The sequence below is a fragment of the Phoca vitulina genome, unplaced genomic scaffold (assembly GCF_004348235.1).
Source record: "Phoca vitulina isolate PV1807 unplaced genomic scaffold, GSC_HSeal_1.0 scaffold11, whole genome shotgun sequence".
Taxonomy (NCBI): domain Eukaryota; kingdom Metazoa; phylum Chordata; class Mammalia; order Carnivora; family Phocidae; genus Phoca; species Phoca vitulina.
This window is the reverse complement of record NW_022589714.1, coordinates 41,657,387-41,684,215: the sequence shown is the minus strand read 5'-3', so window position 1 is coordinate 41,684,215 and position 26,829 is coordinate 41,657,387. Positions and strand designations below refer to the sequence as shown.

Here is a 26,829-nt window from a genome sequence, read left to right as displayed (position 1 = left end):
CCTTCCTTCCTTCCTTCCTTCCTTCCTTCCTTCCTTCCTTCCTTCCTCCCTCCCTCCCTCCCTCCCTTCCTGTCACAGAGCTGGGTGTTAAACCAGCACACCAAGGACAGAGAGAACCCTCTAAACACTAGAAGAAAAGTAGAGAGGGCTCAGGTTTGGTTGTGCTTAAGATTCAGCTCTGAGGGGTAAGATTTGAGGTCCAGAGAAGGCACCACCCAACAGCACCAGGCTTAATTTCTTGAGTGTTGACCATTGTCCAAATTCTGAGAGGTTGGATTACTCGACCTATCCTCCAGATGAGGAAACCAAGCCTCAGAGGGATTAGTAATTTGCCCAAAGCTAATGGATGGAGTAGGGCGTAAACCCCGGGACTGTCTGACTCCAAATCACCACACTGCATCTAGAAAAAAAAGCCATAAATGGGAGGTTTTTTATATTCAACAAATATTTACTAAATAGGAATCATTTATTTGCTGCCTGTTTTCCCCACTAGTATTTAACTTCCATGAGGACAGGGACTTTGCCTTTTAACTGCTTTATCCCTCGCACCAAGAATAGTGCCTAGCTCCTAATAGATACTTGCTAAATAAATAAATGAACTAATGAATGAACACCTATTTTATGGTAGCCTGTCTGCCAGGCATTAGGATAAGGAACTAATTGTGGGGAGGGCTTCTGGGAGGAGAGAAGTTCAGGATCTATGAAGAGCCAGCTGCCCTCAGCATAGAAGAGAATTCCACAGGTCCATGCCTGCCTCTCAGCTCGGCGTGCTTTAGGGAAGCTCTGGGGTACCAGAATTAGTTGTCTCCTCATCTTTCCATCCCAGTGATGAGCGACTATGTCTCTGCCTAGCAGGACCCCTGGCTGTGTGTTCGTCTTTGTTTGTCTCTAGTTGTGCTGCATACGATTTTGCATCACGCTGAACCTGCTAGCAAAGGGATTGGTATGGAAGAGAGATAAATGGCACAGGCTGTGACTGTCCTTTCAACTGCTTCTGTAGCTACCAGTGGTTTCCTCTGGTCACGTGGGAAATGCGGAGAGGATATGCAGGATTCAGAGGAGAAGGGACAGCAAGGAGTGGGGGACCTTCAACTCGGCTATTAATGCCACAAGCCCCTCACGCCTCATCCTGGGCTCCAGAGCATGCTGGGGAGGCTTGTTCCAGAAAGAGTAGAAGACAGCCACTGACTCTGGCCACCCTGGCCTCCACTGAGTGTGAAGACAGTGCCTCCCAGGAGAAAGGCAGTGGCTCAGGGCTTCCCTAGGGCCGAATCCCATCCAGAATTACAACCCAGGAGCCAGCAGCCTGGCAAACCCCATCTGGGCTCTAGAAAGTCAGGCTGTTAGAACTCTCTGCTTCTATCCTCCTTCTGCCTGGGCCCACTCCTCAGCATCCACTTTGCAAGTGGTCTGGAAAAAGGAGAAGGAGACCGAAACCATCAGATCTGCCTCTTTCAAGCAGATTTTGAGAGATCTGGCAAGGAAAGCTGAACCAAGTAAACACTCAGTGACCTGTGAGGAGATTTTTCCATCCCATGGATCATTTTGGAGCAAATGTTTCATCTCAGACCAGCTTCTACTGCCTTCCAGGTTGCTCTCTTTCACCGTATAGATTTATGCTTAGGGAGCGCAAATATTCTTTCAATGTGAACGTGAGAAAAATATATATCTTATATTTATTCACATCCCTTCTCCCTCCATCAAGTTGACCATGTTGTAAACAGTCTTTCCTAGAGATTAGGATTCTTGGTTTCCTGCCTAGAGAACTGCAAGGCCCAGGAGGCTGGGTCTCAGCAGATGAAGTGTGAGTGACCTATCTGCAGAAAGTATGAGGAAGGGGTGCTTGAAGAAGCGGGGGAGGGGGAGGAGTAGCCCTGTTGGTTTTGGTGCCTGAAGCAGTGACTGAGCCCAGGTGAAGAAATCTGCTACCAGTGTGTTTCTCTAGACCATCACTCCAACACACAGGCACATGCACGCCCCATTTCAGCAGGTTAAGGAGGGCACGTACTGCATGGAGCACTGGGTGTTATCCGAAAACAATGAATCGTGGATCACTACATCAAAAACTAATGATGTACAGTATGGTGACTAACATAACATAATAAAATAAAATTTAAAAAAAAAGAAAGAAAAAAGAAAACACCCCGCTGGGGGGCGAGAGTAAGGCTATAAGTCACTACGGTACTCAGGCATCATGCTACTAGGGAAAAAAAATGTTTGTGATTATCTGAGAAATTAGTGTCACTGTTTCCTTTCTTCCACTAGCAGGTATAACAGTGTTGACTTATTTTGTGATTCTATAAAATCACCCGAGATGGCCACGTTGTCCAGCTCCCTGGAGAGATTTCAGACCTTTTCCGCCTCTGTTCTCCTGGTTCCTCTCCAGGGCCTGGCTGTTTCAGCTTGTGGCAGGCCTGTGGGAGGCCCAAAGAACTTCATTTGACCTTTATGCTCCTTCTGGAAAACCAAGAAGCCCATTGAGAAGCCAAGCAAGCCCAGTTTTTGAGCAAGCCCAAAGGAAAGACTGCGAGCCAAGACGCTCCCTGACTTTCCTTTGCCCCTTGAAAGTATTTCCCTTCCTTAGGCACCTAGTCCAGAAGGCTCTCCTGAGGCACGGAGCAGACTATGGGGCTGCCAGCCAGAGGGGTGGGAAACTGGTATTTATAGAGAGGTGAACTTTCTTCCTCTCCCTCGGGTTTCAGGTTTCTCTGGGTCCTCTCCTCTTGCAAAGGGAAGAGGAGGAGGGGAAAACATCAGAGTTAAACAGAGGCTGGGACAAGTAACACCCTCAGATCAGCGAGCCAATTTGCAATTGCATGCTGGGCCAAATTCACGCTCTTGGCTGGGCTGTATTTGGCAAAGTTGGAGCAATGCTTTTGGGGGCTCCAGAAGGAAACCCGGGGGGCCACACAGGCAGCTTTGGGGAAGCCCCCAATCAACCACACAGTCATGAATACTTCCAAGGGTTTCGCCTGAGAATCCATCATACAGGTGGCTCTGGACTAGGCTTGGGGGCAGGGGGCGGGGGGGTGTCTGGCGAAAGGCCTTGAAAAGCATAAAGTGTTTGGGCAAGAAAGGTAAGCTCTGTGCTTCTCAGAGAAAAAAAGCCATTCCAGGAAGTGAAGGGACCATTTAGCAACCGGTAAAATCCAGGAGTGGTCTTGTAGGGTGAGTTTAATTGGGGAGAGCTCAGTGTAAGTGAACTCCCAACAGGGATTGAAATAGGAGAGGGGAATCATCAGGCCATCCATTCTTCCAAAATGTTAAGTAAATAATAAACACATCCAACTAGGGACAGAGGGGTTTAGAGAGCTAAGTATAGTATCTGAAGGAATCCTGGGGCCAGGTCCTCAAACACATCCATCTCCACAGTGGAAACTTAACTTGACAGCTAGAGATATGGAAACTTGGGTGGAGACAATTTTGTGATGGGGGCAGGGAGAACTGCAGGGAAACAGCTCGTGTTTACTCAGCTCTTTGGCACCTGCGGCTTATCCCTAAGAAGCCAAGGCTCTGGGACACCTGGGAGTTCCCTGTAGTCCTGGGAGTTAGAAAGGGAAGGCATGTAGAGAAGTAACAGTAGAGTTAACGGTTGCCACAGGGTATCTTCTGGGGCAACCTCAGAGATTACCTTTTTAAAAATTTTTTGTTTATTTTTAGAGAGAGCACATGAGGGGGGAGCGGCAGCGGGAGAGGGAGAGAGAGAGAATCTCAAGCAGGCTCCCCGCTGAGCATGGAGCCCATCAGAACCACCCAGAGGATTCTACAAATGTCAGTGCCTGGGCCCCACACCAACCCAATGAAATCAGAACGTCTGGAGGGAGCCTGACGTGGGGCTTGATCCCACGACCTCAAGATCATGACCTGAGCAGAAACCAAGAGTCGGACACTTAACTGACAGAACCACCCAGGCGCGGCCCCAGAGATTACATTTTTTAAAAAAGAAAACATTCAGGGATGCCTGGGTGGCTCAGTTAGTTAGGCATCTGCCTTCGGCTCAGGTCATGATCCCAGGGTCCTGGAATCAAGCCCCGCATCGGGCTCCCTGCTCCTCGGGGAGCCTGCTTCTCCCTCTCCCTCTGCCTGCCGCTCCCCCTGCTTGTGCTCTCTCTCTCTCTCTGACAAGGAAATAAATAAAATCTTTAAAAAAAAAAGAAAGAAGAAGAAAGAAAAGAAAGAAAGAAAGAAAGAAAGAAAAGAGAGAAAGAGAGAAAGAAAGAAAGAAAGAAAGAAAGAAAGAAAGAAAGAAAGAAAGAAAGAAAGAAAGAAAAAGAAAACATTCAGCATCCCCAAGCCGGTACTCAATCCCCTCCTCTCCTGTGACATTTTCAGTCTGTCCCTGTGAAAGCCTCCTCGTTCTCCTTGGCCTCCTAACCTGCAAAAGGCTTCCCTATTTTAGAAAGAGATGCAGACACACATAAAGATAAAAACAATCACCTCTGTTGCCCTCTCTATCCCCTTTTGAAACCTTGCTCTCTCCTCCTTCTTACTACTGAACTTCCTCCCAAACCTGGCCTTTTTCTGCTGGTTTCATTTCCTAATCATCCATCCCACCCTCGAAGCCACTGGACATAGTCATCACCAAATCTGGCCTCCTAAGATACCAAACGGGCTTGCTTCAGTTCACACTTTTCCCCAGCCGTGCTCTACCTGCTTAAAGCCACCATGTCATCTCCCGTGGATGTCACTTTTATTACAACTTTCTTTAGTCAAGGGCCTGTAACAATTCTCTGTTGCCTTTTGAATCAAGGCTAAACGTTCGAGAACCTTTGTCCCACGTCCTCCATGCTCCCTACGCATTTTAAAATTAGCGGTTTTCGAATGCTCTTAGCTAGAGTCGAGCTGCTAGATTAGAACCATCTGGGTGGCAGAGGCCAAGTCTTTTATGATTTTGAAACGACTCAATACTACTATACAAGCTGTATCATATCAAGGTACTCTCGGGTAGTCTGACCTCAAAGATAAAAAATTCTTGGACGTTTATCCTGTGACAACTCTTTCAGCTGCGGGAAAAGCCAGGCTTGAGAAGCAGTCAGTGGGAGAGCGCGGCACTGAGTGGTGGGCCACGCCACGCCTGAGGTACACCAGCGGTCAGTGGCAGGGAAGACAAACGGAAGCAGGAAATGTTCTGCTGAATCTTTGTCTTGCTCTATCAGGAGAAATTTTATTTGCTTGCTACTTTGTGAGATTACTATTGGAACACTGCTTTTCCAAACTGGCCACCTATTAGAATCATCTGGCAAGTTTTTTTAAAAATGCTGGTGCCTGGGCCCTCTCCAGCCGATCGGATTTCGTTGATTTGGGGTGGGGTCCAGGCACTGACGTGCATAGAGTCCTCTGGGTGGTTCTGATGTGTGGCCAGGTGAAGCAGTGACTGATTCAGAAATGTAGGAGTGTTCTGTGTGTTGGAGGGATGGTGGAGTGTTTGGAGACCCTCCCTATTGGGGTGACCGGAAGGCGCCACCTCCAAATTCTCTCCTCTCCTCCAGATAAACCATTCTGGATTCCGTCCTGCCTTTTTTTTGTCCCTGATGTTAGCCTAGGCAAGGCCTGCTCTGATAGGATGAGCCAACGTGTCCCCGAGGCACCGAGTTTGGAGAGCCGCCTGCTCCGGGCTGGTCCGAGGAACAGGAGCGCTCATCGCCCTCTCTTACCCCCTGTCGCCCTGCCCCCTCGGCCCACAGGGAGCGGCTGCCCGTCAACTTCTTTAAGTTCCAGTTCCGGAATGTGGAGTACAGCTCCGGGCGGAACAAGACCTTCCTGTGCTACGTGGTTGAAGCTCAGGGCAAGGGAGGCCAGGTGCAGGCCACCCGAGGGTACCTGGAGGACGAGCACGCCGCCGCCCACGCCGAGGAGGCCTTCTTCAACACCATCCTGCCCGCCTTCGACCCGGCCCTGCGCTACAACGTCACCTGGTACGTGTCGTCCAGCCCCTGCGCGGCCTGCGCCGACCACATCATCCGGACCCTCGGCAAGACCAAGAACCTGCGCCTGCTCATCCTGGTGGGGCGCCTCTTCATGTGGGAGGAGCCCGACGTGCAGGCCGCCCTGAGGAAGCTGAAGGAGGCCGGCTGCCGGCTGCGCATCATGAAGCCCCAGGACTTCGAGTACGTCTGGCAGAATTTTGTGGAGCAAGAAGAGGGCCAATCCAAGGCCTTTGAGCCCTGGGAGGACATTCAGGAGAACTTCCTGTACTACGAGGAGAAGTTGGCGGACATCCTGAAGTAGGCCACTGGGCCCAGCCTCACGTGAGTCATGGCGCCATGCTGTGTCCCTAGCCCTTCCCTTGAGTAGAAGGCTGGAGGGCCGGTGGAATGGGTGGTATGTTTGGTTTACCCTCCTCCCCGCCCCGACGAATTGCATTTCTTTTGGTTGGCTGTAAGAACATTTTAGGAGATCCCATTTCCTTTTCTCTTTCCTCTCAATTCCTCTCCCTAAACCTTTCTCGCTTCTACCCTTTTATATCAAACGAACTTTTCCCATACCTTGGAATACTCAAGGTTGACAGGAATCCGAAATCTCTGGTGAGACAGAATGACTTGCCCTGGTCAGATCTGGATGGTGCGAGGACCTGTGACTGAACAGCAGAGAGGAGACCTCACTCCCCTAAGCATGCCCCCATGGACAGGAGTCCAGACTTACTAACTCTGGACACCTTCTGGACATCCTCCTCCCACCCCCACCCCCATTTGCAGTCTTACTCTTCCAGTGCCCTGTAATGGAGGTTTTTCGTTCCTTCAAGGACAATTTTACTTATTTTTTTCATTTTTGGTACTTTTGAAAGTCCCCAGATGGATTTGTATTCAACTTATTTATTTATTGCCAGAGACGCTTTCATGTTTTCAAACAAATGGTTCCGCTTTGAAGGAGACCAATAATTTGTGTGAATGTATAATGCAAGAACATTTTTCTTACTTTGAGAAGACCTCAGAACAGATAGAAAAATGCTGAATTCAGGAATGGGGATATCACAGCAACATGTTCTTTTATGCAGGAATGTTGAAAGGGTTAAAAAGATGTTTGTATATTAGCAGCAGCTCAGAAGTAGCCTCCTACAGATACCAAGATGTGGAGAACTGGAAGTAAAGATTAGCTATTTAAGCAAATAATTAGGACACAATTAAGGCCAATTTGGCTTCTTGCTGAGGGTAAATTAGACTCTCAGAGAAACAGGCCGATTACCCTCAGGAAAGAGGGTAAAAGATCCTTCACTAACTTTTTTTGAGTTTGGTCTGATCTAGTTTGTTCCCGCAGAAATGCTACAAACAAGTCCCCTCACAAGGCCTGACTGATCAAAATCCTCCAGAAATGGAGAAAGGGTCTTTACCACCCTCTTCTCCAACTTCAATTCTGGAACAATTCACATATTAATAAAACATAAAGCAGCATGCTTCCATGAAGCTATTCAGTTTATTTCTGGTGTCTCTCACTCTTAATATTCTAAAGAGAAGAGGTTGGCTTCATTGACACGTTTTGGGAAATATCAATGTTCTGGAGCTTGATGTTGGCAGGTGTCTGCTACTAGGCATGCACACAGGGTGCCTGATAATTCTTCAGCTGAGCTTTCGCCAATCCAAGAAGACACGATTTTCATCCATTTCTTAAAAAAGCAGTGCCTATTCATTGAATTCAGTGGGAAGACGGTCAGGTCAGGTAATGCCACGTTGTACTCTGCTCACATAAAATAAGACACCACTCTGGTGGTGAGGAGTGGTAAAAACAGATTTTTAAGGGTGACCTCTGAAAATACAAAATTAACTTTTAAATTCCTTGAAGATTTTATTACTGTAGGTGTTATCACCGTCATTATAAACCCTACATAGACTCTCCAGAATGATGACTGGTAGCTTAATCTTAACTATAGTATAGTTTCTTCTTAAACACCTTTCAGAGCCATGGGCCACTTCTTCCAGCTGCCTAGCCAGCAAGGCCTCAGAGATGTGTTTGTATGTGTGTACTGTTGTTTTTCCATTAAGTCGAATAATTAGATAGCTAAATCTGCTATAAAAATTAAGCACTTCAAGGAGGATTAAAAGGAGCTTTTAATTTTAGATAATTGAGGGTTGTATTTTATGCTAATCTTTTTTTTTTTTTTTTTTAACACTTGTGACATTAAGAATTTATTTAGGTCGTAATATTTTCACATTATTTTGTTTTTAATCATTTGCAGTGTTCTGAGTAACACATTTAAACATTTTTTTATTTTTATTTTTATTTTTTTAAAGATTTTATTTATTTATTTGAGAGAGAAAATGAGATAGAGAGAGAGAGCATGAGGGGGTTGGGTCAGAGGGAGAAGCAGACTCCCTGCTGACAGCAGGGAGCCCGATGCGGGACTCGATCCTGGGACTCCAGGATCATGACCTGAGCCGAAGGCAGTCGCTTAACCAACTGAGCCACCCAGGCGCCCCTAAACATTTTTTTAAAGACATGAGATAATGGTGTGTTTTTTTGTTTTTTGTTTTTTAAGTACAACCACAACTATAAAGTAGAGGAACTTAAGAAGACAAAGACCCAATCTGCTTCATACACAGATGGGGCAATCTAATACACAACACAACATGAATCTTTCCAAACAAGTTTGCTAAGAAACAGCTCCCATGTTTAGTGTTAAAAATAAAGCAATCTTCTCATTTAGAAAAATCAAGACATCATTTGATTAATAAAGCCTGTTCTTCCCCCAGTTTTACACTTGCTTGTCTTCATTTAGAAACTGTAAATTCAGGAGAAAAGAACAGTTTTGTTATGGTATAAAAATCTTAGGAACAAATTAGAAATATTCAATTTTTTAACAAACAAAAATGTTTGCCTTCCCAAAATGTAAACATCCAGTAAATAAAACAAACATAATATTCCAGGTATAGAAACACCAGTAATTCGCTTATGAAAGAGGTGTATTTGGTGGTAACATTTTTGTTTAATATAAAAGCACTTTACCAAAAGAGTCTGACCATTATTATCTAGTCTTCCCCCTCACCCAGTTTCCTTATCTGAGTAGAAACTCATCAATTTCTATAGAATTTTGGCTATAGGACCAGGCCAAGGAAAGGTCTGAAATATCTAAGTCATTTGTCTGGAGAAAAGTGTTTTCTTGAGACTTGGAGGCAGTTATTCATCACTTTGCGCTTAAAAGCATTCCTCAGTGAACTTCTTCCTTACAGCCTTTAGAATAAAGCACAGGATCTGGGCTCCCGGAAGGGGTTGCTTCCAGCTGGAACACCTACCAGCAAGGCATCCTTGCAGGCATTCTGCATGCAGTACTGTTGAAGCTCTGCAGCTGCCTGCGAGACCTTGATCCTCTCCACGCCGGCCTCCAGCTTGAGCTGCTCCACCAGGCGCTGCAGAGCGTTCACGCTGGCCCCGGAAGACATGGCGGCGGCGCTGGGCTCCGAAGGCGGGGGAGCTGGGCTGGGGGAGCCACGAGGCCCTGAGCGCCAGCACCGCCCCGGGGCGGGGAAACTATTTTATGCTAATCTAAACGGAAGTAAAACAGATTAATCAGTTTGAGGAAAAGTCCACTTCCAAGTCAAATTATTTTTAAATAAAGTATTATTGGACATGTTCCACACTATAAGCCTCCTTCCATTAGTGTACATAACCGTATTATCTGGACCCATTAACATGCTTCCCTGTACTCTGAGTTATTCATGTTCCTGAAGGGAAAGGTTAAAATGTACCAAGTTAAAAAAAAAAAAAATTGGCATGAAATCAAGTTGTAATCTAAAAGCCCGAAAGAACAACTCTGCTTAATTAAAATACTAAGAAATGGGCGTTTGTTAAAGAAAATTTGCCTTATATTTCTTATTCCATCTTTTTTTTTTTAAAAAAAAATGACAATAGAATTTAACCATATATTTAACTCAAGGAGGTATTTTCTGGGGTTTTCCCTGTGTGAACCACACCAAAACATAAACACAACACACCTAACGCTGGGTAAAGTGGAAATCACAGGAGACTATGGGGGAGAAATTCACACTTGCTCAGAGGGCACACAGAAACCCTAGCTCAAAAGAAAACTCATTGTTTGGGGCCAGCGAGCTCTCGGTAACATGCTTTCTGTTTTCTCACTAAGGTCTGCCTGCTGCCACCAGGAGACAGCAGTGACATGTATGGCCATCTGGGACATGCCTGACTTCCTAATACCACTTGAGATGGACAACATTGGACACCAACCAATCCTAGTGCACAGGTCCTCCAAGGACTCTTAAGTATACTGCTCATGCTGTAAATCATTTAAGCCACAGCTCTCCCTAAGGCTGCTCTTGGGAAAGAGGAAAGTGAGTTACAAAGAAAGAAATGGCAACTATATATGGGCACCAGGCATCTGTGGGGCAGAAGGGCCTAATTATTCCCCCAATGGGCTGCTTGAGGCAAAGAACCTCAGACCCAAGGTCTGTGCAGATCTTTGAAATATGTCCAGAAATGCATTTTACGTGAAGTTGGATTTTTTTTAAGAAAAATAGCAACATTAATAAAAGAAGTGGTGTGGTTTTTCTGTGAGCAGGTTTTTTAAGGAGCTTGGGCATTTAGAAGTTACTATGAACAGTGAACAAGTCCTAGGAATAGGGATGTTCCCAGGCTATGAGCCAAGCCATGACATGAGAAAGTGGGAGGGCGGCTTAACCCAGGGCTTGTCTAGGCAACACAGGATACTAACTCTCCCAGGCCAACTTCCCACCCCAGTCTTGACCTTTATCAAATATTTTTTGAGATTACTTGTAAATGAGTGCCTTTTCCCTTCTCTGAAGACAAGGAATATGGCAGAGGGTGAAACGAAGGTCAGGGGAAATCTGTTATAAGATATCCATGTTCCCATTGCTACTTAATAAGCAATTAGCCACTTGATTAAGGAGAGGATAAGTAGGATTTCAACGTTGAGACACACCCTGTAAGATTAGTTGATGTGTGGTACTTGATGGTGACAGCAGGATGGTATCAAGTCTCCTTTCTTCCAAGGCTTGAGTCCTCTGTAGAAGCAAAACTTCATGTGCGAATTTCTGGGTGTTTGCCAAACTCTAACTAGGTTTCCAGGAATAATGTTGCTCATTCTATCAGGCCATGCCTCCTCTTCCCAAGCTTCAAGTGTGATAAGTCATCAGAATTTGACCCTAAGACTATCTGCAAATGACAAAGCACTTTATCATATCCCCACTGAGTCACAGAATTCCACTTACAGCCAGTCCTCCCCGAGACTAGACTTTGTTCAGAGAATCTTCAAGGCTCATACTCCACGAAAAAAATTAACCCCAATCCCTTTAAATCCTACAAAAACCAATGTTTTGAGCCAAGAGCAAAGATTTATTTGCATAGTTAAGCAAAATACTTTGATTCTAAGTTTCCTCTTACCATCCCACTCTCATTTTCTGTATTGTGTATTCATTCTCTTTTCCCCTTCAGTTTTACTGTATGTGGACAAAAGCAAAGCTTCAAAAGCCTCAGTCTGAGTTCAACAATGAACTTGGCCCTGCACTACTCCTACCCCAACGACATGAACTTGTCTGTTCCAGAGATACAAAAGAAGTAAATAGTTTTTTAAACTGCTGCCTCCTATCACACTACAGTGTGATAAGAACACAAGTCTAAAGTACAAAGATTATATTTAACCAGTGTTTTCCTAGTGTTTCAACAAGCCCCTTCTGAAACCCAGTTCTTTTTACACTTGGGAAAGCAACAAGTCCTACAACAGACCCAGAATTCACTCTAGCAAGAAAATCAATAGTTCAGGCTAGTTTAACTTTTTATTTTTTTAAGTAGGCTCCACCTCTCATGTGGGGCTTGAACTCACGATCCCAACCTTAAGAGTCACATGCTCTATTGACTGAGCTAGCCAGGCAACCCTGTCTTAACTCCTACTACCATAGTAATGGTAAAAAAGAATTCCACTAGTTTTCCCAGTACCTTTGATACTGAATCCAGGAACCTATTCTCTCACTGTAAACACTGGAGTGGATAAAGTGCTGCTCTCTTAGCTAAAGAAGAAAAAGGGACTAATATGTACTGTTTTCCATCCCAGCTGGCTACATGATCACAATCCCCTCTGGAGCTTAATGACACAAAGAAACCTAGCCACTTCCCCCACCCCACCCCAAACTGCCAAACTAGAGTTTTTGAAGGAAGTGGGCTTTTTTCTTAAAAGATTCATTAAGGAAGGATTTTGTTGAGAACCACTGATTTGTTGAGTCATTACTCTGCCCTAAGCAATTCAGCAGATATTTCATATACATTATTTCATTTATTCCATGACTGAATTCAGACCCATTCAATTGCAGAAGCTATGTGGTAGACAGAAGAGAGCAAGAGTTCACCATGAGGAGATTCTAAACATCTGCCTTTCCAGTAATGCTGACCCACAGTTCTTGTCCGTTCTTATTTCTTCTCACCCTGCTGCTCTTCCCACTGGACCTTTTGTCTGATTCTTCCCAATTAGTTACAGGCGAATCCTCCATTACCCAGGTCCAGAACAACAGCCGTGTGCACAGAACCTCATTGGACCCCCAAGAAAAACATGTTTATTTTTCCTTTTCTGTCACCAAAAATTTCTTGTTAACAACCTAAGACTCATTTTTGTAACTTAAACAAAACCCATAATTCTCTCCTAGAATGACATAAGGATAATATCAAGCAAGCTCACAAATGACAAAAGACGCAAAACTAATTGAAATGTTCATCCTTCCTGAAATTTCTCTTAAACAGCAGAAAAGTAGAATCAGTGCTGCCACCTAGTGGCAAGCCAAACAAGTCAGGTCGTATCCTGGATCAAAACAGGTCAGAGGCCCAACATCTGATTTCCTTGCCTAATATGAGGCATTCTACTTCTTACCTTCCTGAAGGAAAAAAAAAAAAAATCACAGCAACATTTCCCAAGCAATCCCTCCTCCAGAGTCCCAGTCCCATCATGAGAATACAGCAACCCAAGTCTGGCCTGTGACACAGACTACTTCACACGAATCTTTCCTCAGACCGTTTTCAGGTCAGTTCGTCCAGTGCTACGGTCCAGTAGGGATCACACAGAACGTGGACACATCCACAGCACGCATCTGTTCACAGTGTGTACACAGTAATTCTGATGTCTGTGGCTTCAAACACCTCTTCAATCATTGCAGATACATTTTCCCATTGCAGACGATCAAGACCACATCCAATCCTGAAAAAGACAAAACAGCTCCACGGGTTGTGATGAAGGTACCTAGGAAATCATTTCTTCCCTCTTCCTTTAGGCTGCACCCACCCAAAGCATAAAGACAAATGATCTGGTCTCACACCCATGGTAGGAGTTTGGAAGTGAATTCCTGTTGTGAGTCACCTAATCTGTTCCTAGATGGCCCCAACGTCCAACAGCTGTCACTTCTCTTTTGCTAATAAGATGCCACTTCTCAGTTGCTTGAGGCTACCTTGAGAAAATGGGTGACTGCGGTGACATGGGAGACTCACTATCCTTCTTTATTGATAAAAACTAGCTGGGATTTTAAAAACACACTTATGATAATGAAATGCTAAGGAAAATAAAAAGAGGGACAAAAGACGAGATCTTGGCAAAAAGGAAATCAAAATGAAATGCTGGGAAATGCCAAGCTGATTACAGTTCAGGTCTTTGCAACACCCTGGTGAGAAACCTGAGTCAGCCCACAAAACTCTCCTACCTGGCACCTTTCTTCTAAGATGTTACTTTATTGATCCTCAATATCCCTAAGGGGGAAAGACTTAAAATTGCTAATTTCATATAGTCTGATAATTAAGTCCATAAAAAAATTGTGATAAAAACACGTACCAGTTTCTGATACAGAAGACATGAATACATTACAGCCCAGGGTTAATGAGGGATTTTGTAGCCACATTCATAAGTAACTTGGGGCTTAGAACAAACCTGCATGCATGGTCAGCACGGACTCAAAATTAGACTGACAGGAAGAGAAATGACCCCAAGAGCCTATTCCCTAAGAAGAAAGTAAAGAGGATATTGAACCCCCAACGCCATTCCCTTAGGCTCCCAATATCGAGGGTCTAATACATTACATAAGGGACCTATCCTCTGGCTACCACCACACTGACCACAATAAGCATGCAGTTTAAGGCAGTGATAATTTACAACCTTCTTTGCACCAGATTAATAAGCTTGGGACACGTGAAATGGCCCAGAAGAATATCACAATTGCTCAGTCTTGGTTCTTAGGCTTTTACTGCTTCAAGAACAGAGCCTCAGCCTCAGGCAGAAGATGCCCAGAATTCAACAAAGATGACTAACCAACAGATCCTCCCTACAAAGTAGGCTGAAGCAGGTGTGTTTTAATTATCCTGATTCATTGGACCCAGGCTAAGAAATGGGTATAATGTGGCCTAAAGTCTGATCACTGGTTCACTGGTGATTTTTAGAAGTTTTTAAATTTGTCCACTTTTAAGCCTATATTTTGAGTTAAGCTTTCAAGTCAGACAGCAAATCCCACCACTCAGTTACAAGTCTTTATTTAGGGCCCTGGATTTCCTTGCCTGGGCATGGAGAGATCGGTGACTCCATTCTTCAGACAGTGGGACTTCATGGCCTCTAAACTCTTCTGTAAGTTTTCATAAGTTGGCTTATGTGAAGCCCTTTTCTTTGTAATCTGAGTACAAAGAATGAATTCAAACTTCCATTAGTCCAAAATGACAGCCAAAGAGCCATCACATTCTCCCAACATCCTGATAATTAAAATAAGTGTATTTCTATAGAAGAGTTCAGAGCAGAATGACAAATGTCATACTGTCTTTTCCAGTTATGGGAGGCCCTCAGGAAAATCTACTAAACGGGGCCTGAGAAACCCAGACACTGCCACGTGATAACCTTTCCTTTTGCCAAGAAGCCCATATTAGCAGGCAGTGCCTATTGTCTATTGTTTTTAAGCAAGGTAGGTCAAAGTCTTTGTGCCACTTCCAAGAGATAAGCAATATATCTGCAACAAGGAAGAACCCATACCACCTGAAAACTTCCTGTTAAGTCTATTTAGAAACCATGCTTATTTGCTTTTTGTTTCTCTATAGAACAAAGAGAAATTGGTAGTGTTCCAAACAAGACTGGAAGCCACATCGGCCTTAAGGAGAGCATCCAAAGATCTTAAGACATGTCCCCACTCAGTGTGCTGTCCAAATCAGATGTGTAGTGGGTTGGTTGCTCTAAGTGACCTAGCACCATCACCAAGAAGCTACACTCCTTCTGGGGCCTGAAGACCATTTGGAGAGTGAAAGAATCCCACATTGAGGCAAAAGGCAGGAAAGGAGTTAAGTAATACTAGGCACTGCATTCAATAGGGAAGAATGAGAGAAAAACTCCTTTGGGCAATCTGTCTTTTGAGAAACTACTGTTTCTATCACACTCTAATTAGGAAAGAACTGAAGTATGTGGGACATCCCTAACTTTTCCAACTCTCAGAACAGAGGCTTTTGGTGGCTGTCACAGTACTCTTCACCGTGGAGCTGGGATGCAGCCTCATGTTCCTTTCTAACCCAGTGCTCCACAGAACCACCACCACTTGATCTAAGTGAGCATGAGATCAGAAGCTTTTTGTCATCTTTGGTTGTCTAGAATCATGATCGACAAATGCAGTACAGCCCATGTGTTCACCAGTCCTTATGACCTAGTGAGAAATTGACATAGTGAGAATTGACCCCCATCTTACCAAGTAATATATATATCGCCCATCTCTCTTCAGAACAGCCACTTCTCCAGATTTCTTTTCTAAGAAAAAGTCATTTAATAGTAGAAAGGTAAAAAAACAAAAACAAAAACAAAGCACCGATTTGCATTCTTCAATTTGAAAAAAAAATCTTTACAGATCTGAGTTCACTTCAGAGCTAAAAATAATTTTCAATTCTGAAGAAACACTCTGTAATACTTTCCTCCTTCCTTAACTTCCAGCTTTCTTATTCATTTTTTGTTCTTGTTTTCCTCTTACCCCATCTTTTGTCCTGATCATATTTTCAAATACACCCATACTCACTTTAAAAACTTCAGTGATTTTTTTACAGACAAAGGGTTATTTATTGTGCTAAGCATTGTGGAGAACATAGATATATAAAAGTTTCTAATGACCAAAGAGTTTTCAATGAAGAGACAGTGTCATGTTTACAAAGAACTACGATAAAAAAGTTAAGAAATTGTTTTAAAGCAATCACCAGGGGAGACTGGCCCAATAAGCCTGGACTATGATCTAAACAACTGTTACAGAAGCTCTACAGGTGGTTCTAACACGTATCTCTGGTTTAAAATCTCGGTAGAAAGTGATGAGAAAGGTAAGGAAGAGGTTTCTAAACTCCTCTTTGAAGAGTAAGTACAATATGGGTTAAACAGAGGATCTTGAATGCTGAGTTAATACCTGTGGAACTGAAGTGAAGTTTCAGAAAAGTAGAGTAAAGGTTTCAGAAAAGTAGAGTAATATCAAAAAGTAATATCAAAAAAGTTTTAAAACAGAGGAAGAGATTAGAAACCTTTACAAGAATTCAAGTTTGGTGTGATAAAGACCCAAACTAGAGGCTACTTTTGTAGAGAAAAACCTTAATCTGAAGAGTTATTAAGTACTCAGTGGTTAGGAACCCCGCTCTCTGCATGTATATCCTTGTCTAACAATTAAAATATAACGGGAGGTCAAGATGCTCTAGACAAGGCAGACTAATTCAGCTGTTTTTCAAAACTCACGTTGATTTAACAGTTCCTGCACCCCTCCAAATTTCTTCTTGAAGAGGACAGCTATCCCAGCACCCATTCGACAATCCTCACTGATACAGTGCGCTAAAGAGTCTGTTTTGGGGCATGCAAAAAGGTCTCCTTTCACATAAGTGATCTAAAATGTGAAAAGGGAAAGAAAAGGTTTTATTTGATACAGAAAAACACTAAGCTGTTTCTTTCATTTCCCTTTACTGAGTCCCCCACCACTGTCCCTCTTTGATTTAAAACCCGACCTGCAGAACTTAAGGAACTACAACAAATTAAAAGTATGTGTACAAGGATAGTGATGGACGGTTTCTGCCTAGGACTGTATCAGCCTTTCTGAAGTAAATCAGCTGGAGAGGGGGAAAAAAAAAAGACAATATTGCTTTAATTAAAAAGTGTTTATGCTTTTGACCTCAATTATTCTGAATTTCAGTTCACCGATAAGTTAATAGTTGTTACGCACTCTGCTTCCTTCTGAATCTTCATTAGGACTGCCGGCCATGATACTGAGTCGCTATTTCCAGAACTTAAGTGTTTCTTCAGCTATGAGAAGGGAAAAGGAAGTAAAAATGCTTAGGCGGCCTGTATGTATTATACTCAAACTGCCCTGACCACCCACTTGGCAATTTCTTCCCCCACATTTATCGCTGAACGTGAGCTCGTTGAGCCTCTAGGAAGTAATACAAAACTCTACTGGGGCAAGGACGAGGAAGAACGGCTAGGTCGCGGCGGCCGCTCCCCGCCCGCATTTCGCGCTTTCCTGGAGCGCCCCGCTCAGCCAGGGGAAGAAAAGGCGGTCCCTAGGAGGCGCCTCCTCCTTTCTCCGCGCCCGAGCAAGGCGGTTTGAGGACAGTCTCCTCTCCTCGGCCTGACCAAAAGTATTTCCCCAGTGGGTTTGGCCCACAAGAAAAAGGGAAGGACTTGGCCACAGTCCCGTCGAGCCGCAACCGAGGAGTGTCCGGCCCAGGGGAGTGTACTGCAGAGCTGCAAGAGAGGGGGTGGAAAGGCGGCCTCTCAAGGAAGGCTCACCCCCACCTGCTCTTCGGGGGACAGGGGAAGGAGTCTAGAGAGGCCTCCCATTCTGTATCCTACCCTAGGGCGGGTCAGCGAGGGCGTACGGCCTGTCCTGGGGTCCCGTGGGAAGGAGCGGGAAGGCTGGCTCAAAACCTCAACGTACGCGGGTTACCCTTCACCTGGAAAGGAGTCGGCCGCTGCGAGGTCCCGCCCCGCGGGGAAGGGCTCCGGATCCGGCCCTGGTAGGTGGGAAGCAGCGGACGAACCTAGACGCGGAGCCAATCCCGCCACAGCCCTTAATTGCACGCACCTAAAATGGCCGCCCACCACCCAGGAGCGGGCGGAAACAAGCCCCTCTAGCTAGTCAGCCAAACTCCCACTCTTTGGTAATGGCCGCCGAACTTCCGGCGGTAAAATCCGTGGAATGTCCCGCCGCCGTCCGGGCATGCGTAACGAGACAGCCCACCGCGAGTGGGGAAGAACGGCGCCTGCGCATTAGCCCCAGGGGTGTGTCTCCAGCGACCTCAGAGAAGGGGGTGGGCAGTTGACAAAGGAGACAGTTAGCGCCTGCGTAGTACTATGTTTAGGGCGGTGTTTGAGTTCAAGGATCTGGCGCGTCTAGAAGGCGCCTGCGTATTCCTTCAGCCGGAGATGGTGTCAAATCAGAGAAGTGGGCGTGGCTTCAGGGCACGCCTGCGCGATGCTCCTTCAACTGGGGGTGGGGCGAGCCCGATGCTGGGGGTTAGGGGGCGTGGTCTCAGAGGCGCCTGCGCGGAGGCGGTTGGAGGGAGGCCCCATTCCCCTTTGTTCGGGTTCGCCATTTTGCGAGGCAGCGGCAGTGGCGGCGGCAGCGGCGGCTGGAGCCTCTGATTGGGTTTCGGGGTCCGGTACTGGAGCCAATCAGCGCGGGCAGCGAACCGGGGGAGCGAGGCACGGTGAGTGTGAGGAGCCAATATCCAGCGGCCCAGAGCCGGCCCCAGCGCCCCGATTGGCGGGTCTCGCTGACCACTCAGGAGAGGCCCAGGCGCCCGTCGAGCCCCGGGAGTCTAGCTGAGCCTAGCCGAGCCGGGCGGCTGGCGGCCCCGGGTCGGGGCCTGTTAGTGCCCCGGGCCATTCCCGGCCGGGGCCTGCAGGGGGCCGCCCCGCGCGGGGATGGCGCCCTCGGGAGCGAGCACCCGGGGTCCAGACTCTTGCAGGGTGCCTGTGCCAGATGGGGATGCGTCCCCCTTCTTCCGATCCTTAGGTCCAGTTTGTCAGGCCCCAGGCTCGGGGTTGGTGGCCTGCTTGCCACGAATGTCCCTACACTCAGGTCCACGCACACCCGGGGCTTTGGCGGTCTTCTCCAGATTGTTCGGGCCTCAAACTGAAGCCCGCCCTTGCACTCTCCGTGCTCCGGCCCTCCGGACGGGAAGTCTCCCGCGGGGCCCGCGATCCCCAGCCCTCCGAGAGACGGGTCTGCCTGTCTGCAGCCCCCCCTGGGTCGCGAGTGAGGCCTGGGGAAGGTACGCGCCGCGGCCACAGGGCCCGGGGCGCGGCGGGGAGAGGGAGCCTGCCTGCCCCCGCCTCTGCGCTCTGCGGGCCCGCCCCCGCCGTCTCCCGGATCGGGGGAGGGGGTCCGTTAGTGCGCCCACTCCCCTGCCCCGTCGCGCCCCTCCTCTCAGCACGTTCGGCCCGGGTCTCCGGCCCGGCGCCGTTACCACCCCCTTTTGGCTCGTCATTTCCTCTTCTCCCCGCCCCGCTCGCCCGGGCAGAACCGCGCACCTCCGTCTTGGAGACCGACCAAGCGGTTTCCCTTTCTTGTCCTGGCTGTGCAGCCGGGCCAGTCCATTCGGTTCCTGGAACCTCGCTCTTATATGAGTGCCAGTCCTGCGCATTCCTTTTCCCGGAGGCTGCACAACTTGTTTCTCATATTATTAGTTTTCTCCATTGCTCATCTTGCGAATTCTCCCTTCTTCGGGAATGTAGAATTCTTTTTTTTTTCTTTAACTTTTCTGTGTCACTTTGCATGTGCCAGGCTTGATTCATTAGTTCAGTCCACAGTCATCTCTTGATTTATTTTTTTAGCATACTTTCTAATTCCATGTTAACGTTTTCTACTCAGATATTTATAGAAACTTAAGAGTGTTGTGGGGTTTCGTTAGGGTGAGACGAAATCTTCATTGACAACCAGGTCTCTAGCAGTTAGTACGTACCAAGCATCAGTCTGTATGCTGGGGAGAAAGTAGGTAGAGGTCAATAAGAATCTTACCTGCCTGGTGGAGATTAACAAGTGAACAACTAATTAATACTTAAAGGTTAGTGCTATAAGGAGGCCAAGTTCAGTTCTGTGAAGTACTGGTGGGTGAGCTACTAAGAGCCTCGGTGGAAGACTCGATGTTGCCACACTTTTCATTGGCCTTGAAGGACAATAGGATTTCTTCCAACAAGAAAGAAGAGCATGTGCAGAGGCACCAAATTGTGCTGTGTTTGAGGGGAAAGGTGGGTGAAGACACTGGGCAGTACTGGTGAGAATTTAGGCTGGAAAGCCCAGGTGATAAAAGCACTTGTATATCTTGATAAGGATTTTCGGAAATAGTTATTTTTTTGGAGGTTCAGATGGAAGAAATCCTGGAGTGTATTGTTTTTCAGGGTCTGAAAAACAAGTTTCTGACCTGTGGGCTTCTGCTCTACAACAGCGGCTGACTTTGGGGGAGGAAAGGAAGATTTTTCTCTTAGGACTTTAAAAGTTTTTATTCATGTGAAGCATGTACTACAGTCCTGGCAAGTACAGTAGGTCTTAAGTATATGGTGCCCATTTTTATGATCACATGAAAGTCATAAAACTCTCCACTACTAAAACTTTGGAGACATTTTTTTTTGTTTTCACTTTTTAGAATGCATTTCTCATTGTTGAAATCATGTTGTTAAAGTCATTTTGATTATTACATTATCCACATTAATAGATGGGATAGCATGTCTAAGGTATTTTTTAGAACATTTATATTTGTTTTCTGAATATTCTTTAAACCGTGGTATGTAAAAATGGATATATCTAGCCTCTTTAAAACCACCGGGCATTTTTCACTAGATTTTTTTCTAAAAGGCAGTTACAAATTATAGTCTGGTTGCTGTTGTGCTAGACATCTCTAGAGCCTCCACCTGTCTGCAGAAGAACTTCTTTGCCTAGAATTTAAAGAGATAGTATTCTGGCCTCTAGCTTTCTCTTGACATGGGGCCTTTTAATCTGCTGTTTATATCCTGAAATTTCTCTGTCCTTGTTTTTATGCTGTCTCTTCATTTAGAGTACTCCACCCCCTCCCACATCATCCCATGTATAAATCCTTCTCACACTTTGGACCACGTCAGGTGCCACATTTTCCTAAAGCCTTCCTTGACTTACCTATCCCCAGGTAGAAGAAATGTCTGTTCTCCCTATTACTGTTTTACTTTGTTTCTCTCTTAGGGTTCCAGTATAGCTTTTTTCTTCTTTACCAAACGTAAAGACTCTTTGAAGTTAGGATCTTCGTCAGAGTTTTCTTTTTATTTCTAAAACCTGCAGAATGGTGACTGGCAAATGATGCCTCATTAGTGGAGACAAGGAGCAAATTAGGAACTCCAATCTGGAAATCCCTCAGACAGTAGGGAAGCTGGACAGTCCTTTGTTCTCTGGTCTTTTATCAAACACAGATCAGGACCCATTTGTTGAGTTGTGAAATCAATTTAGTGAGTAATGCTAATTTTTTATAATACAATAGGAAATAACAATGTCCAGCTTATGTTACATAAAGATAAGCATTCATGGAAATTTTGTTTCAGTTACTTTTTTCTGTGTTATGTGTGCAGTGATTTGTGGTCAAAAAAACTTGAAGGGATGTTACAGTCTTTACCTGGTAGTAATTGTTAAATATAGTAATTTTGAAGGGCTTTTCACATGCTTATGGTTGAGTTTTTGGAAGTTTTAGCTTTAAAATGTGTGTAGGGACACATAGAATAGGTTCCTGGTAGTTAGCTATGTTTAGGGTTCTGCACCTTGAAGTGGGGAGGAAGAGGATTTTCATGCTAGCCGGAATATACACACACTTGCTCTTTGAGGAAGAAACATCCAGAACTGTGTTAGGATCGAGAACTAGACTGAGTAAATGGGGCTGACTTAATTTTGTTCAAATCTTGGACAGAAAAGCACTGGAGGAAAGACAAATGTCACATTGTATTGCAGTTTTACTAACTGAAGCTCAAGGTAGTAGTAAGCAGAGGGCTTCATTGAAGCCAGTTGGGTACATGCTCACCCTTAGCAGTCTCAGTATCGTGCTGCAACCTGAATCCCTCATTAATGGGAGAGAGAAATGCTCTTAGATTGAGAACTGCTTCCTTTTTTACCCTTCAGGGTACAGTGGATTGAAATGTTTTTAAATTGAAGCGTTTTTATTACTAGCATAAACTAGTTAAGAGGAAAATCTGCACGACGTTCTATTTATTACTTATTCTCATGTCCTTCATAAAATAAATTTCTGGAAATTAGTGATCATGGAAAAAATCTCATACAGGAAGGGGATTTGGGTGGCCGGGGGGGGTTTAAAGAGGATGTTCCTTCATGATCCCATTTTTTTAAATCAACTTTATTGAGATACAGTTAACAGACACAAAGGGTAATTATTTTAAGTGTTGGTATGTCTAAGTATGTCACTATGTGACCACCACCACGATAAAAATATATAAAACATATTCATCACCCCAGAAAGTTGCAGATGCTCTATTCTAATCAACTTCCCACCCCTATCCTGCCCTGCTTTTCCAGTCCCAGGGAACCACTGACCTGCTTTGTGTCTCTAGATTTCTATGGCTTTTTGTGAGTTTCATATAAATGGAATCAGTTAGGCTCTTTTGTTATCATTATCCTTAATTCTTTAATTTCATTAGTTTATAAAGATAAATACATTGTACTACAGTTAGAGATAAGGTAGCTTAGGGAAGACCATTTACTTCCCTGGCAGAGTCCCTTAGACCTGCTGAAACCCAGTTTTCTCTACCGTTCCCAGAATCTCTCAGGAGCCGACTTAGTCAACCAATTCCAAAGAGAACTGGTATAAAAATCAAAAAGTCAGTTTGTCACTATGCAATGAGAAATAAGTTCATTTGTATTGCTGATCATATTTGCTTTCTGTTGGCATATCTGTATGTATATCTAAATTATAGTTAGTTGCTGGGTGAGCATTCCATCAGAGCAAGGGTAGTGAGTTAGAGAACCATATGGCCACAGAATAGCATGCAGTGATGGCACAGTCATCCTGTCACTTATTTATGGCTCTTACACTCTTACTCTGCATACCATTTTGTTTATGAGTAATAGGCTACACACATATTTTAGTATAAAAATTTTCAAACATAAGTAAAGTTGAAAAATTTTACAGTAAACACCAGCATACCCATCACCTAGCGTCTTCTGTTAACACTGTACCATACTTATCAGGTATCTCTATCCATTCATTCATCAATCCATCTTGTTTTTTGATGCATTTCAGAGTGAATTTTAGACCTAAATATACTTCTTCCTAAATACTTGCACATGCACTTGGATATATTTTTATTTCTCTCACACCATATTGAGACAGTTTACAAGTGATTAATCTCATCTACCATGTGCGGGTTTATGGAGAGTAGCATTTCTTTGCTGACAAAACGTGCGGTTCATTTTAGCTCACATAACTTTATCGTTCAAATTTTAGAATTTATGAAGGCCTGGAGAAAAATTGGGGGCAAAGACCTATCTACATTTTACTTATATATACCTGTACCTTTCCCATACTTCCAGGGTGAATTACCCTTTGGTAGTTGGTATAATTTTAAATTTTTGAATCAGGTTTGTCTAAGATTCTCAAATACCATTTCCATTTATCTAATTGTGTCCTTATTTTAAAGGAGTGTTTAAGTGAGAAGGGTTAATTTGACCAAGGCCTGGATATTTGATAATATTTAGGGATTTACTCATTTTCTAATGTTTGAAATGATAACGTAGAGACAATATTGTGATACGATGGTAAAGACAAAGAGTCCTACCTCTTTAGAGATAGATGCCAGAGTATTTACAGCATTTTGGAATCATATAGTGTCTGGCATTTACTTCAAAATAATTCAGGGGTGGGTAGAAAGTGGATGAGATGTGTGAAACAGGATTGACCATGGTGTAAGAATTGGAGATGGCTGTGGGGGTTCATTAATAATGTTTTCACTACTCTTTTTTTTTTTTCTTTTTTTAAGATTTTATTTATTTGCACACACACATGAGCAAGGGGAGGGGAAGAGGGAGAGAATCGTTTTAAGATTTATTTATTTAGAGAGAGAGAGTGCACTAATGGGGGTGGGGCAGAAGGAGAGGGAGAGAGAGAGAATCTTAAGCAGACTTCATGCTGTACACAGAGCCCAAAGCAGGGCTCGATTTCACAACCCTAAGATCATACGACCTGAGCCAAAACCAAGAGTCTGACACTTAACCGACTGAGCCACCTAGGCTGCCCCTATCACTATTACATGGGTTTAGAAATTGCCATAAAGAAAGTTAAATTGACGGCGCCTGGGTGGCTCAGTCGTTAAGTTTCCCCCACTCTTGCATTTGAATACTTAATAGGCCTAATTATATCCTACCCTTTATTATGTAGTTTTAACTTTTTTTTTTTTAAGTTTTTATTTACTTATTTGACAGAGAAACAGCGAGAGAGGGAACACAAGCAGGGGGAGTGGGAGAGGGAGAAGCAGGCCTCCCGCTGAGCAGGGAGCCCGATGTGGGGCTGGAGCCCGATGTGGGGCTCGATCCCAGGATGCTGGGATCATGACCTGAGCCGAAGGCAGATGTTTAAGTTCTTTTTAGAGAAACTCGTAGCCTTAATATGTCATATAAAATTTCTTCTTCTATTTAATCTATAAACATTATTTTTGCCATTAGTATAACATCTTATTCCTTGCCCTGGATTAAAATGCAAATTCCTAAACCTTCACTCAAGCTTTCTTAATACTACTTAATGGAGATTTTGATAAGCAAAATGGTTGACTTCAGGTCTGGGTCATTTCCTTACTAAATAATAAGCCGTGAAGTTTTACACTGCAGACCATGTGTAGCGAACTAGAGTAACACGTTTGGTATTGCATTGGCAGGCAGCAAGTATGTGCTATAAAATAAAGAAACTGTATATTCTCTAAAATACACAGGCAGACCTTAAAACCAGTGTTAAATAGACCTTGTAACAACATGATATTGTAGTTTCATGAGTATTTCTAAGTTGGAAGTGTTGCCCTGGTAGTATTGAAAGGTAAGGCTGCCAATAAAAAATGACTAAAAGCACTTTCAAGACATGTGAAATGGCATTATGGTATTGTTGGCATGAGCGTGCCTTGTAATCCTAGTTACAAATGATGTCAAAAATGAACATTTCCTGTTCTCTTACCCTGTTTACTTGCGAATAAAGCACAGCAGTAAGTTAATGTTAATCATCTGGTGAGGCTTTTATTAACAATCTCACTTAGTTTCTTTCCCAACCTTTCTAATAGGAGTGCATTTCGCAGTCTTCTAGGATCTCCTGAGTGAAACTCACTGTGGACAGGATTCTAACTTGGAGGGATCATGGAGCAGTATACAGCAAACAGCAGTAGTTCGACAGAGCAGATTGTTGTGCAGGCTGGACAGATTCAGCAGCAGGTATGGAAGTAAAACTGCTTTAAACAGCACAGCAATGGAGCCCGGACTGGCACCACTCCGGTGGGGAATTATTTAGAGGTCCCAGATCTTATGAATAATAGGTCTGGTGACTCGTGCCGAAGTGGTTTTTGAAGATTGGATTTGTTGCGATTTCTCTCATGTTCCATGTGTTCAGAGCTCTGTATTCAGTCCATGACCACATAGAATTTGCTTTTCTTGGGAGCCTGGTTTAATACTGAATTGCCCATTTCATTTTGCTAAAAGTCAAAACCTAGTCTGTTCTCAGATGGAAATTTGGAGTTTTTGTTTTTTTCTGGATTCAGTTTTGTAGTTTCTCTTCTCCATTAAGCTAGCTTTGTGATCTTTTAAGTCTGTGGCCTTAATGGATAAACCAAGATAGTCAGCATCCAAGAAATCCACTGTTCTTTGATTTGATACGTTACGGTGCTTATTCTGAAAAGCTGTAGTTCAGCATGAGGTTAATACTTAGCCACTCTTATGAATAAGCACATACAAGAAAGGAATCCCGTGTTGATTTATTCCTTAATAAGATAGATTGCTTTCTTAGATTTATACAGAGATTACATTTTCTGATGCTTTATACCTAGCTTTTTATTTTAGTAAAAGTTTACTTGTGTTTCTCCCTAGAAGAAAAGACATTTATTATGCATTGATTTGACCTTAGGCCAAGATTGGGACATGTTTTGTTTCCAAAAGGGAACTTAGAGAATACAGAGAAGTAGATGGTAGGGAATACAAAGGCTATTTTGATGGTAAGTTGTTCCTATCTGATGATCAAAGGAAGGGGCCCCTCTTGATTAAAAGAAATTAATTATTTAAACTCCTTCACTGGCTTTTTCTTCCACCCAGCTGCTGTGTCTCTGGCAGCTTCCTTCAACTGCCTCCTTAGGAAAGGGGATTCCACAAAGGGCCCTCTATTCACACCACCGCCTTGATGGATGAAGTCTTGTTCGGTCAGAACTTACCATTAGAGGATATAAAAATTAGGTTAAATCACTGAAAACATTGCTTCTAAGGTAGTCCAGTTGAGTAGAAGTAATCTTAGTTTTGGGCCTTGAGAGCAGTGACCAGCCTGAAGATGATTTTGGTTCACAGTGATTGCTTCATTCTTCCTATCTGGTGATTACATTTAAGTCTCAGAAATTCTTCATTGTAGCTTCAAAGCTGTAAAACCTGATAACTTTTTTGTTGTGAACTCATTTGAGGAAATAAAAAGCATTAAGGTAACCCTAAGCAGAAGGTTCAAATGCTTATTTCTGGAGGGAAGGATTACATTAAAAAAATTTGTGTTCATGATGACAGCTATTGTTTTTGAGTCATGGAAATGTGTTTTGAGTTTCACTCTGGGGACAAAGGGCTAATATCTTTAATCCTGCTACCTGCAACAAAATAGCTTCAGTATAGGGAGTCTGTACAGTTTGAGAGTCCTCTGTTGGGTGGGACTGTTAAA

The 26,829-nt window shown here is 44.2% G+C and overlaps 4 protein-coding genes across 16 annotated transcripts in view; 2 read left to right on the top strand and 2 right to left on the bottom strand.

The window, feature by feature from the left end:
• APOBEC2 (apolipoprotein B mRNA editing enzyme catalytic subunit 2) overlaps window positions 1-6,228 on the top strand; it is an 8,917-nt gene extending 2,689 nt beyond the window's left edge. Inside the window, exon 2 of the mRNA XM_032409870.1 lies at window positions 5,685-6,228. Within this exon, the coding sequence (XP_032265761.1) occupies window positions 5,685-6,228 (544 nt within the window). The remainder of the gene's footprint in view (window positions 1-5,684) is intronic.
• Window positions 6,229-8,454: 2,226 nt separating this feature from the next.
• LOC116635621 (guanine nucleotide-binding protein G(I)/G(S)/G(O) subunit gamma-10) lies at window positions 8,455-9,384 on the bottom strand. The gene has a single exon (XM_032409869.1). The coding sequence runs from the start codon at window positions 9,369-9,371 to the stop codon at window positions 9,165-9,167; it is 207 nt and encodes a 68-aa protein (XP_032265760.1). The 5' UTR covers window positions 9,372-9,384; the 3' UTR covers window positions 8,455-9,164.
• Window positions 9,385-11,627: 2,243 nt separating this feature from the next.
• On the bottom strand, window positions 11,628-18,103 carry OARD1 (O-acyl-ADP-ribose deacylase 1). 5 transcript variants are annotated; one of them, XM_032409863.1, is made up of 6 exons: window positions 17,771-17,992; window positions 17,142-17,221; window positions 16,664-16,808; window positions 15,648-15,706; window positions 14,485-14,597; window positions 11,628-13,144 (listed from the first exon to the last, which is right to left on the bottom strand). In XM_032409863.1, the coding sequence occupies exons 2-6, from the start codon at window positions 17,178-17,180 to the stop codon at window positions 13,042-13,044; spliced, it is 459 nt and encodes a 152-aa protein (XP_032265754.1). In that variant the 5' UTR covers window positions 17,181-17,221; window positions 17,771-17,992; the 3' UTR covers window positions 11,628-13,041. The 5 variants fall into 5 exon arrangements, with proteins under 5 accessions (XP_032265754.1, XP_032265758.1, XP_032265757.1 ...); XM_032409867.1 differs by lacking the exon at window positions 17,771-17,992 and adding an exon at window positions 18,003-18,103 and having other exon boundaries at window positions 12,869-13,144; XM_032409866.1 differs by having other exon boundaries at window positions 12,869-13,144; window positions 17,856-18,101.
• Window positions 18,104-18,503: 400 nt separating this feature from the next.
• The window catches only part of NFYA (nuclear transcription factor Y subunit alpha), a 28,345-nt gene continuing 20,019 nt past the window's right edge, over window positions 18,504-26,829 (top strand). For 2 of the 9 annotated variants that reach the window (XM_032409861.1, XM_032409856.1), the window contains exons 1-2: window positions 18,504-18,627; window positions 25,226-25,358. In XM_032409861.1, the coding sequence (XP_032265752.1) occupies window positions 25,284-25,358 (75 nt within the window). In that variant the 5' untranslated portion in view covers window positions 18,504-18,627; window positions 25,226-25,283. Of the gene's footprint in view, window positions 18,628-19,485; window positions 20,171-24,628; window positions 25,359-26,829 lie in introns of those variants that run through there. The other 7 variants (XM_032409858.1, XM_032409853.1, XM_032409855.1 and 4 more) reach the window with 6 other exon arrangements.